Raw genomic sequence first — 12,455 nt, 5'->3', positions numbered from 1 at the left:
ATTGGTCAAGGCAGTGCCCTGAGCAATGAGTCAGTGAATGGCAGTCACTTATTTTGTTCAGCTGAAAGAGGCTGGATGTGTGTACATGTTCTTTCGGTCTGCAAGAAACAGGGCACTGTGTATTGAATATATGTAGTTTCCAGTACACACAAATGTGCCACACTGCAAGCTCGGCCGAATCTTAAATTGGCTGTCAGTGCAATTCTTAGCACACTGAGGATTATTTAGCAAATGTTGTCCAATCACGGGACTACATCTCTTGTTGGACACTGAGTTTTGAGTTTTGCAAGCACGGGCTGGTTGGGTACAGTCTGTAATTTGCCCATTGCAAACAGCGACTGGGACTTGCTGGTTGATATGATCTGCCTGGCGAAAGTTAACGGTAGTAGATGAGGCATCAATCAAGTGGGCTGATTTGCCATAGATGGTGTTGAATTCTTGAATGTTTTTGGAACTGCACTCATCTAAGCAAGTAGAGGGTACTCCATCACACCCCTGACTTGTGTTTTGTAGATGGTAGACAGGCTTTGGGGTGTCAAGTGATGAGTAATCCATCGCAGAATTTCCAGCCTCTCACCTGTTGTAGTCACAGTGTTTATAAGGATAGCCTAGTGTGAATAAACTTAGATGATGATTTTTGGTAGAAATCAATCATTCTCAGACTAAACTTACTCAATAAACTAAAAGGGTCAAAGGAAGCCATCTTAGAAGTAACATGTGATTCCTTAACAGAAAACACTTTATGTTTTGTTATACTGACAATGAGTTAGATTAATTTTTGAAGACATTATATGAATCAATAGTTTTAAATGGCTTGACTAGATTAATGCCCTCTGAAAAGAAGTATTTTAACAAAATACATGATACTGCAATTTTGAAAAACTTCTGTTAAGTTCAATATAATTACTGCATGTACCCTACAGTGATGTAATGTATAGCAATCTATTGAAATATGTGCCAGTAATGTCAAATTGTAAACAGTATGTCTTTTAATAACAATCAAAGAATTAACCCTTGATCATTAAGAGAATTGGCATTATTAGTTCACTTTTTGTAGGTTATATAACTTTAGCTGTGTTATGTCACTTTTTTAAGTCTTCACATTTAAATTAAGATCAATTCCCTAGAACCACTTTTGTAGTTTAAAAACAAACAAGACAGATCTGCACTATTAGAATGCACATAACTATGCAAACACCAGATAAGGATAGCTGAGACATTGATCCATCAACTCACAATGAATAGCTGGACCCCAGCCTGGAAACTAAGATTAAACCTCAGCTATAATTAAATAACTATTAAATAATTAGTAGTTTATCACAAAATTGATCTTCAGTCTCACACAGGTTAATTCTAGCTATGTTTCTAAGATATCTTATGTTTGATATTAAGTCTTCTTAAAAATCTTAAGTTAAAATGTAGACCCAAAATGGCTACAAAAGAATGTATTTAAGATTAGAAGAAAGCTTAGAAACCAAAGTTACACAAAACACATTGCATGTCTGAAATAGGATTAAAAGAATATATTGAACAAGTTCATTGTTCTATCATCAAGATTAGTTACACATAAAGGCCAAGACTAATTAAGTTAAATGAAAAAATATGTCAGCCAATCAATGGATGACAAGTTCCCATTAACATGTGGAGAGAGACAGTCTAGACCTTCTCTAAGGGTTAAAATTCCCATCTCCAGAGCCAATGTTGGGTAGCCACATTCTGACTGAAGATAAGAAGATACACATGTTCATGGAATTGATCATCCATCGCAAGTTGTAGAGGTCTTATGGATGAGATAAGTATACTCCATGTTTTGGGTTATGTATTTGAAACTAGTTTGGTGTAGAAAGAAGATAGAGAATGATACCTAGAGGAAGGTTCAATTGTATGGATGTATGATATTTATATATTTTGATTTAATTAATTTCGTATTATAAATACCATTTGTATTTCTCTTTAAGTAAAACTTCTTTGAACCTCACTTTACCTTCTGGATTGAAAGTCTCATTCAAAACCCGAGAGTTAAAATTAATTACCAGTGAATTGGGTTGATTCTAATTTGAATCCATCCAAAAATCCAACAAATTGGTAACCCTGATAGGACAACCTAAAAAGACTTGTTATTCAGATAAATGAATTTTAAAGGTTGTGAAAGAAGGATAGATATTTTATTTTGTTAGAGCAATTGCTTTGTTCTAGTAAGAGAAAGAAAGAGAATAGAATCAGAGATCTGTCCTTGGTGCATCGGTAACTGAATTGAGAAACACAATATTTCAGCAACTATGAGTGTTTCTGTGTTGACAGAAGTGCCAGAGTGGCAGAGAAATCCAATGCAAGCTCTGTTACTTTTGTTGTAACACAAGAATCACCCTTGTTTAGAGTTCTCTCAGTAAAAGTTAACTCTTCACTGTCTGTTGTTATGTTTATTGGGTTTAAATGAAAGAAACAGTTGTTAGAATGAACAGAAAGCACAAGGATGGCTAGATTATGCTTAAAAGAAACTTAAGTAAAGCTACCAAAAAATCCATACAAACAGAACTTGGTTAGAATTAAACCTCTTTCATTTCAGTACAAAGGATCAAATATGTGGTCCTGAATTGGAAACATTCTTATCGAAGTGTCAGACAAATTAATTTCGCTTCACACATATAGTTGCTTCCACAGGTGAAAAGATATACTCAAAGTTTTGGAAAGGCTAGAGACCTCTTGAAATTCAGTGCATTCTTATGTGCTAGGGAAAATGGAAAATCATTCAAGAGTTGAAATTGCAGTTAGAATAGGAAAGGGAGCTTTGAACAAGAGATAAGAGTTAAAGAAACCAAAAGAGCAAGAAATTCATGGTCTGCAATTTCAAGTTCAAGTTAGATGTAGATCGTACAGCTTCCACATTATGTCAGAGTTACATGAGTACTGAGGCACATGAGCTGAGATGAGAACTGGCAGAGTATAAACAAGAGAACAAGGTTCTTAACCAGGAACTAAGGGGCGCATGGGATGCTATCAGAGAATATCTTAATGACAGAAAGCCAGAGGAAGATCATACTGGCTGTCAACTGAAAATATGAGCTAGAAGAGAGGTTAGTAAAACAGTGTGCAGTTATCACTGCCCTTACTAGGGGAAATTCAGCCCCAATCTCAGTGCCAGAATCAGTCCCAAACTTACAGCCAGATCAGATGCATGTGTGTCAGATTGGGAATGTCCAAATTCATCACTGCTTGCTGAAGAAGTTGGAACTTGGGATTCCCCAATTACATTGTTGTGCACTGCTATATCTACCCCTCCACTCATAATCCCTCCCTGCCCCCCAACTCCCATCTGAAAAGAAACCAGCTCCCATTGCAGTAATAACAAGAAGTATCAAAGACCATTGTGGACATGTTGTAAGGGAAGGGGAAAAGTCTCTTGCTTTTTCCCACACAGAGATACAAGCTTGTGTCCATGAACTGGGAATGATTAAGGACGGAGATGACCCCTTAGAAGTGGGCAGGTGATGGGCAAACTTTAGGAGAGGTCACTCGGAAGTAGAAGACAGTGATTTGAAATAAACTATTTTAGCTGCTTGCACGAGGGAACTAAAGGAAAATACAGACCCAGCAATCCTTACTACAGAGACATCTGCAGAAATAATATCCATTTTTTTAAGTGCCCTGGGTACAGCAGCCATAAATATATATGGGAAAATGGATCAGGCTAAACAACCTCCTGACGAATCACCACATGCCTTTGAGAATCGATGAGGTGATTTATATGTATAGATATTACCCAGAGAAGTTGAGGCAGGAAAGAATCAAATTAATTTTAAAAGCACATTTATAAGGAATTTACATCCAAAGGTTAAGCGTGCTTTGGGGGTTTCTGTTAGAGTAGTTGACCATTGGCACCATATTGAGGAAAAAGCTGCAGAAGCATAGGCATCAGTTAGAAATTCAATTAAACAAACACCAAAAGTGGCCCCTCCTGCCAAAAAGAATGTTGCAGCAGCCGAAGGACAAAACCGACAGCCCTTTACAAAAGTAATCTACAAGCCCCAAGAATGTCCAACTATTCCTGTTACAATTGTGGTAAAACAGGTCACTTCACATGGGATTGTAAGGAAAAATCATCCACCTATGGCCCTGCCCAGAAAGGTCAGAAGGGACCTGTTAGGGGGAAATTAAATATAATATACATATTAAAAAAAGGAGAACACAGTAAGAATTTGATGAACATGCTTAAAATCTCCAGGCAGCCATTGATGCTAAGCATATTAACAGTTGAAGATTACCAGATGAACATTGCACAGCCTTGAGTCAGACTAGAAGACACAAGCAGGACATAAATTAGATTAGATGTACTCTCCTCTCACATAGGGAAGGAGCAGATGGTTTTAGCTTAGATTTAGGAAGACACACAATGGACAAAGAGGGGACTTTGATGAAACAGTCTTGAATTGAGAGAACCAAGGTCTTTGCGTACATGTTTTAATTCTGATTGTATAATATAATTATGTATACACCCTTTAGAATAATTGGTTAGCAAAATCACATGTTTGATGTATTCAATAGGATAGAGTTAGCATGGGACTGGTGTGTCAGTTACCGATTGGATGTATTCACATGTATTATGATAAGAAAAAGTACAAAAGTAATGAAATGTAATCAATCTGGGAGCTGGGTCTTCATTCTTAGGAATGATTGTGGGTCCCTTGCATATGCTTGAATAAAACCAGTTAAAGGAAGCCTGAGTTTCTGTGGTGGCTGTGTGGTCGGGGATTGTCTCCTCTTCAACTGGCCTATGTGGTAGTTGCTGGATTGGAGGAGGTGCCTTCATCAGGACCAAACCAAAATCACTCTGATTTGATCTACTCGAAAATGGGGGATGAAATGACACAAGTGAAAAAGGAAATGGAAATGTTTACCTTCATTAAAAATCAGTTTGTTGACTCGAGCGGTGAGTAATACCCAATAATAATACTCACCAATAAACGGATCCCAAAGAAAGCATCTGCACCACTTCGAATGGTGGGTAATGGGTTCCGATGTGATTGTGATTCAAGATCAGTTATTCCTGTTGTTTTTGATGGGGACTGGCAACAGAATATATTAATTGACACAGGTTCTGCAGTCGCAATCATCCACACCTCATATGCTCAATGCGACCACGCAGCAGGCAAGGGGTGTACAGAATTAGGAGGATATGATGGCAGTGAACAATGAGCGTTTATAGGAAAGGCTACTGAACTCCGATTGGGAAGTCTCACTTGTGTAGTTGATGAACCAATGTATACGGATATACCAATAGAAATGGGGATATTGGGAACAGATGTGCTTGATCAGTACGGTGCGATTATTGATTATAATCGTAACTGTATGTGGTTTGGATCAGAAAATGAAAAGACTGGAGTAATCTCAGATGTTCATTTTGCGTTTGCAATTAAAAAGGTTTGTTCGTTTGAAGCCCTAAACATGATAATGACCAAGTGGAACAGTTAATTCAGAAACGCCTTGTCTTTGCTCCAGGCAAACATAATTGTGGGCGAATGAAAGGAGGAGACTATTAACAGAAACACCCATGCCTTTGTTAAACAGTATCCAATTCATAAGGAAATCACTCATATCGGAAACAATTCAGTCCCACATCAAGCAGGGTGTTGTAAGGCAAGGAACATTCGCAACTTACTCACCTATTTGGTCCATTAAAAAAAAACTGATGGTAGTTGGAGGTTAATTATCGATTCTTGTAAACTTAGTTCTGAAACACGAGCCTGTTCTCTTTGCGAGAAGCTTTCATTCTTTTGTCAGAGGTCTCAGTTGGTTCCAAGTGTTTTCTACCCTAGATATCTCTAATGGATTTTGGCGCATTCCGATTTAAAAAGGGACCAGTACAAATTTGCTTTCACATCTGAAGATCAGAGTTACATACGGACTTGATTGCCACAGGGATTCCACAATATACCCCTACAATATTTCACAAACAAATGTCAGTCATTTTGAGAGACTTTTCTAGATCTGCTTGGTGTAATATATCAACGACTTCCTTTCAGCACCTGAAACTGAACATCTTCCGATCCTCGCTCAGGTAGGTTTGAAAGTTAATCCACGAGAAGTTCAATTGTTTAAAGAAGCTAATTGGGAGTTTCATCAAAAAAGAACAAATCCGGAATCCCTCAAAGTAGAAGCCATTCAGACTACCGGCCCCTACATCCAAAACTGTCCTCCGATCATCTTGGGGTCTGTTCAGTTATCAGAGAAACTTTATCCCAAACTTTGCTGAACTGGCAAAGCCGCTGTACGACTTTTAAAAGTTAAAGGTGACAATATTCAGCCAAGCTGGAAGAAATGCCAAACCACAGCTGTAACAAAACTTAAAATGACAAGTTATTCAGGCTACTAGTCTTAGAACACCTGATCCTACTGAACCGTTCCATCTAGAGGTCGTTTCAACAAACAGTTTAACTGCATTTGCCAGAGACATTCTGAAAAGTTGCAATCGATTGCGTTTGCGTCGTGTTCTGGAAGGGGCATAAACTTTGTACTCTGCATGTGAACGTCTTCTACTTAGCTACGTTTTGAGAATGCACCATTTTACATAAAACACAGATTTGCAGCATTGAATTTATTGATGAAACCGGGAAATTCATTAGTCTCATCACAACGATTAAGTGGACACTGGAATTATTGCACACGGACATTGACGAGAGAGATAACTTTACTGCCTCATTTGTTGGGTAATGACGGGGGTTCTCACAAGTGTCCATTTCCTCTAATTGACTTTGAATCACATCCAGTTATGAAGGGACCAAAGATGTTCCAGGTGTGTATTTAGGTGGCTCCTCCTACCACAGTGCAGGATCACCACACACCGGCTATGCTGTAATACTACCAGGAAGAATTATTAAAAGACCATGTACTAACACTTCCCAGTATGCAGAGACACTTGCCCTCTTAACAGCCATCTGAGAAACTTTTAATCAAACATTCAATATTTGGTCCGATACTGCCGTTGCCATCAATGCCATGTTAACTCTCCATCTATGTCACAAAATTCCACACTGTACCACAAGGCAAATCTTTCATTCATGTTTCTTTGTGGGAAAAAGATCTGGACAGCCCTAAAAAATCGTAGGTAAGGTAGCTGCCCATAAACAAGGACAACCCCACGGTGAAGGTAATGCAGAAGCTAACAAAGCAGCTAAAGAAACTAGTGTAAGGTCTTTAACTTTTTCTAAGGTTTAAATCTCCAGAGCCACTGTTAGCGCGCCAGATTCTGACTGAAGATACACGCTTTCATGGAACTGATCATCCCCTGCAAACTGTAGAGGTCTTATGGACAATTATACTCCATGTTTTGGGTTATGTACTTGAAATTATTTTAATGTAGAAAGGAGACAATGCAAGCTATAAGGTTTAATTGTATGGAGGTATGATTAACTAATTTTGTATTATAACTTCATTCTATATTACAATTCCATATGCATTTATATTTTTATTTAAAAAAACTTTTTATTCACTATCTGAAGAGTCTCGCCTTACCTTGTGGGTTTAGAGTCCTGTTCGAAACCCGAGAATTAAAATTAATTACCAGTGAGTTGGGTTGATTCCAACTGGAATCTATCCAAAACTCCTGCACTAGGTAAGATTCAGGTCGATGATCATCCCCAGGATATTGATGGTGGGGTCTTGGCAATGACAATATCATTGAATTTCAAGGGGAGACAGTTAGATTCTCTCTTGTTGGAGTTGATCATTGCCTGGCACATAGGTGGTAAGTAAAGTTCGGCCAAAGTGAATGCTCTCTAGGTCTTGCTGCATATGGGCATGGATTGCTTAGTATCTCAGCAATTGCAATTGGCACTGAACACCGTTAAATCATCAGTGAGCATCTTCACTTCTGACCTTATGATGGAGGGAAGGTCATTGATAGATCATCTTAAGATGGTTGCACCTAGGGAAATATCTTGCACTGAAATGTTTGACCTCCAACAACCATACCCATTTTCTCGAGTATGGCTCCAACCAGTGGAGATCTTCCTCATTATTTCTATTGACTTCAATTTTTCTAGGGCTCCTTGATGCCACACTTGGTCAAATGACACCACAACCTACCTCTGGAATTCGGCTCTCTTGTCCATGTTTGGGCCAAGAGTGTAATGAGGTCAAGAGCCAAGTGTCCCTGATGAAACCCAAACTGAACATCGGTGACCAAGCTATGATGGAGTATGTGTCACTTGATAGTGCTATCAATGACACCTTCCATCACATTGATTGAGAATAGACTGATAGTTTGTACTCCATTCAATCAGTTTTCTGCCGATTGTCTTTACTGTCCTGACATTAATGTTACCATTTCATGCCATTATTAAATTGGGTACGAATCATCAGCTCCGGCAATAATTTCCTGAACAAGTCTTTTGATTCCAATCACAGTTCACAATAAGTCATGGAATGAAATAGTAGCTCCATGCCACTTGATGAAGTATAAGGGCAAATAAAGACCAACAGATTGAGATTCTCTGTTGTTAACAGAATTTAAAGCTTGTTGACAAGAGACAATGGAGAGCTTTCTCAATGTCCAGTCTGGCTATCACAAAGTCTGAGGGCTTCATATTGTTCAGGGCAATACCAGTAACATGGAGTTTAATATTAACAGCAATGCAGATTTTAGTTCATAAACAGCCATAAGACTTGCTTTATCAATGAGGGAACATTGCAAATGTTACAAAAAAACCCATATTAACAGCAGGAGCCACACACAGAAAAATTAGATGATATTTTCTGTTCTTGTGTTATATAAATGAACTTTATTTTGAATGAAATGTGTAGTGATTTCAGGTGTGATAAGGATTTAAGCTAGAAGACAACACTGCCTTTACATGTTAAAATATAACAACTAAGAAGGATCAGAAAGTGTACAGTGTAGTGGTGCAGCCTACTTAATGGCCAGGAATCACATCATTAAGGAGGGGGGAGGGGGTTAACATGTGTATGAAGTTGGGCTGATACTCAAATTTTCACAGGATGCATCAAAAGATAATATTGTAATGCCACCAAGTCACTACTGACCAAATATTTGGATCCTTTATGGCACTTGATTTGATGAAATGAAAGCTTTGTATGCCAGGGAATACATTACGTAAGAACCATTATTGAAGGAAGGAGGGTCTGAGGTAGAAAAGTGGTCATGGCTTTACATTGTTACAATTCATTAAAATAATCACCTATTCATAAAATTTGTTTGGGCACAGAAATTCACACTGTAGAGGAGAAAACGTCCCCTCCCATACTTGCAAGACTTTGGCAGAACTTCAAAATAAACTACGTTCTTAGGCACACAGCCAACATTACGCTGTTTTTCAAGAGGGTGGCGTTAGAGAGAGTAGCATTTTCTTAAAAACATTGTAAAATGTGCATACAGTTTGAGAACGTCCCATCAATATTCTCTAACACCAGTAGTAAAAAGTGATTTTAAAAAGTTCCCCCTCCCCAAATGCTGCATGTTTATACAAATAATGGCACATTTTTCAGAGTCCAACATTTTATACTTCATTATTTTACAATTGCATAGTAAAAGAAGCAAAGAGGAACAGACAATAGTCAAAACTACTAGTTGCTGGCTCTCCAGAGGTAAGCTCCTTCAATGAGACAAATTGGTGGAACTGATAATTCTTTGAAGGTCCCATTCAGTTTCCTTTTTATTCACAACTGCTGCTGGTCATTACAGGAAGTAGTTGTCTCAATGCAAGCATCTGCTGTATGGAATATATTGTTACATCAATACCTGTGAGATGTAGAGGAACACATTTGCAGGTTAGCAATCAATTAAAGTTATGTAGTATAGTGGTCATAATGTTGGAGTTAGCTAGCCAGAAGTCATGGATTCAAATCCCATCAGGGCAAGTCGTGAAAATCTGGCAGTTTGTAAAAACCCAACAGTTCACCAAATTCATGCAATCCAGGTAAGGAAAACCAAACTTCAGAACACGGTTTACAGTTTTTCATATTGAATAATATTTTTGTTTCAGCAATCAGAAGTTGCAAAATGCCACCCAACCCCACAACCTCCAAATAATTGCTCCAATATTATAGCTTGCAGGTCGAGGGAAGTGAGAATGCTCCATTCCTGGCCTGTTATAATGCCATGCAGGGACCAGAGTGGTATGTTTTCAAACGATTTACTTTGAGAGTTGCCCTTCATTTGCTTTTTCCTGCTGCGAGAGAACCTCAACTCAGTGGCCTGGATGAAATTGGACAAATGACAGCATCTTACCAGTCTTCCCCCTCTCTTTCAACCCCACACAAGAAATCTAATTTCTTATATGTAACACATGCAAAAACTCTTACCTGTTGCCTTGTAGTAAAACTTGCTGTGATTATGTGGGAGGAAGGAAAAACCAGGCATTAGTAAAAGTGGTGTAAACTGTAAAGTGAATGAGAGGGTGCATCATCATCAAGGTCTCTTATAAAAACCCAATTTAAAAGAAATGCAATTAATTTAAACATTCTCTTTCTGATTCTAAATCAATGGGGAGCACTGATGGCATCATAACAAAGAGTCATGCTCGATCGGGTTCTATTGTTCACTGCTGGTTTCAAGTTTATATGATGTAGCACAATGCAAGAAGTGAGTTCAGAAGTAATTCCTTTTTGAGTCACAGAATCATTACAGCACACAAAAGGAGGCGATTCAGCCCGAGTCCATGCCAGCTCTCTGTAAAGCTATCCAGTTAGTTCCGTTACCCCATTCTTTCCCCACAGCCTTTCCCTCAAGTGTCCATCCAATTTGGAATCATCAATCATCTCCGCTGCCACCATCCTCATACACAGCAAATTCAGGTCATTACCACTTGCTGCCTAAAAAAGTTTCTGCCTCATATCTGCCCTGCACCTCTTGCCCCAAACCTTAAATCGGTGTCTCCTGTACACTGTACCATCAGCTAATGTCTACTTGATCTACACACATCATAATCTTGTACAGCTCTATAAAATCTCATCTCAATCTTCTTTGCTCTGTGGAGAACAACCTCCTCAGCTTCTCCAAACTAACTTTGTAGCTAAAATCTCTAATTCCCGGAACTATTCTGGTAAATCACTTCTCCACCCACTCAATGGCCCTCACATCCCTCTTAAAGTACGGTGACCAAAACTGGATGTGATTCTCTACTTGTGGCCTAACCAGAGCTTTATAAAGGTTCAACATAACTTTCTTGCTTTTGTACTCAATACCTCCTTATTTCTGAAGCCCAATATACCATACGCTTGTGTTAATTACTCTCTCAATATGTCCTGCCACATTCAAAGTTCTATGAACATGAACCCACAGGTTTATCCCTCTATAGAACTGTGCCATTAAGTCTATATTTCCTCTCCTATAATGTAAATAAGTGTGAAGTTATTCACTTTGGTAGAAAAAATAGAAAGGCAGAATATTTCTTAAATGGAGAGAGGTTGGGAAGTGCTGGGGTCCAAAGGGACCTGGGGTGTCATTGTTCATGAGTCACTAAAAATTAGCATGCAGGTGCAGCAAGCAAGTAAGAAGGCAAATGGTATGTTGGCCTTCGTCACAAGAGGATTTGAGTACAGGAATAAAGATGTCTTGCTGCACTTGTATAGAACCTTGGTGAGACCTCACCTGGAATATTATGTACAGTTTTGGTCTCCTTATCTAAGGAGGGATACACTTGCCATAGACGGAGTGCAATGGAGGGTCCTTCTCCCTTCTGCCAAAATGCAATGCTGCATACTACTCTGAATTAGATTCCATCTGCCACTTGTCTGCCCATTCTGCTGGCATATCCTTGACCTGTTGCAGTCGATTGTTATCATCCTCTCTGTCTGCTACACCTCCAACTTTGGAATCTTCAGCAATTTTTTTGAAGTTTTACTGAGTATTCCAACATCCAAATCATTTATAGGAGAGCTGGTAAGCTCATTTGGCTACACTGGTGGCAAGGGTTCAATCCCCAAAGTGGGGCCTGCCACTTTTCCTTGCCCCCTTGTGATGATATGGTATATGCTAGGATAAGCAACTGTCGGACATGCAGTTACTACGTAAAGAGAGAGTAGTTATTTATATACAGTGAGTCCCTGCTTAATGTCGACTCACTTAACGTCGTATCACTTTAGCATTGTTAATGAAGTAGTGTCAGTATGTCCATTTAATGTTGCCAGTTTCACTTTAACAGGTTTCCTCTTTTGCAGCCTGTCTGTGCATAAAATCTTTCTGGCAGAACTTCCACTCTCGCCCCCAATCTCTCTTCTCCTGCTGCTGTCCTTGTCTCTCAACATTACCCACCTGACCAGGCATTACTCTCCAGCCTCCAATCCCTGGCCTCTACTCCCCCCCCCCCCCCCACCCCCCCACTCCCAATATTGCTTTCTGGCTTGCCTTGCACTCTGGCATTGCTTTGCCGCCTGCCTCCAACCGCTCCCCCCCAAACTTGGCATTGCGCTGCAGCCTGCCCCCCGCCATCTGCCCTCTC

General features: G+C 39.2%; 1 protein-coding gene across 7 annotated transcripts in view; it reads right to left on the bottom strand.

Moving 5' to 3' along the window:
• Window positions 1-8,757: 8,757 nt before the first annotated feature.
• The window catches only part of utrn (utrophin), a 664,110-nt gene continuing 660,412 nt past the window's right edge, over window positions 8,758-12,455 (bottom strand). For all 7 annotated transcript variants that reach the window (XM_041182782.1, XM_041182783.1, XM_041182781.1 and 4 more), the window contains 2 exons: window positions 10,318-10,340; window positions 8,758-9,754 (listed from right to left, as the gene is read on the bottom strand). In XM_041182782.1, coding sequence (XP_041038716.1) covers window positions 9,743-9,754; window positions 10,318-10,340 — 35 coding nt within the window. In that variant the 3' untranslated portion in view covers window positions 8,758-9,742. The remainder of the gene's footprint in view (window positions 9,755-10,317; window positions 10,341-12,455) is intronic.

The sequence above is a fragment of the Carcharodon carcharias genome, chromosome 2 (assembly GCF_017639515.1).
Source record: "Carcharodon carcharias isolate sCarCar2 chromosome 2, sCarCar2.pri, whole genome shotgun sequence".
In the NCBI taxonomy this organism is placed as follows: domain Eukaryota; kingdom Metazoa; phylum Chordata; class Chondrichthyes; order Lamniformes; family Lamnidae; genus Carcharodon; species Carcharodon carcharias.
This window is presented reverse-complemented; position numbering and strand designations above follow the sequence as displayed.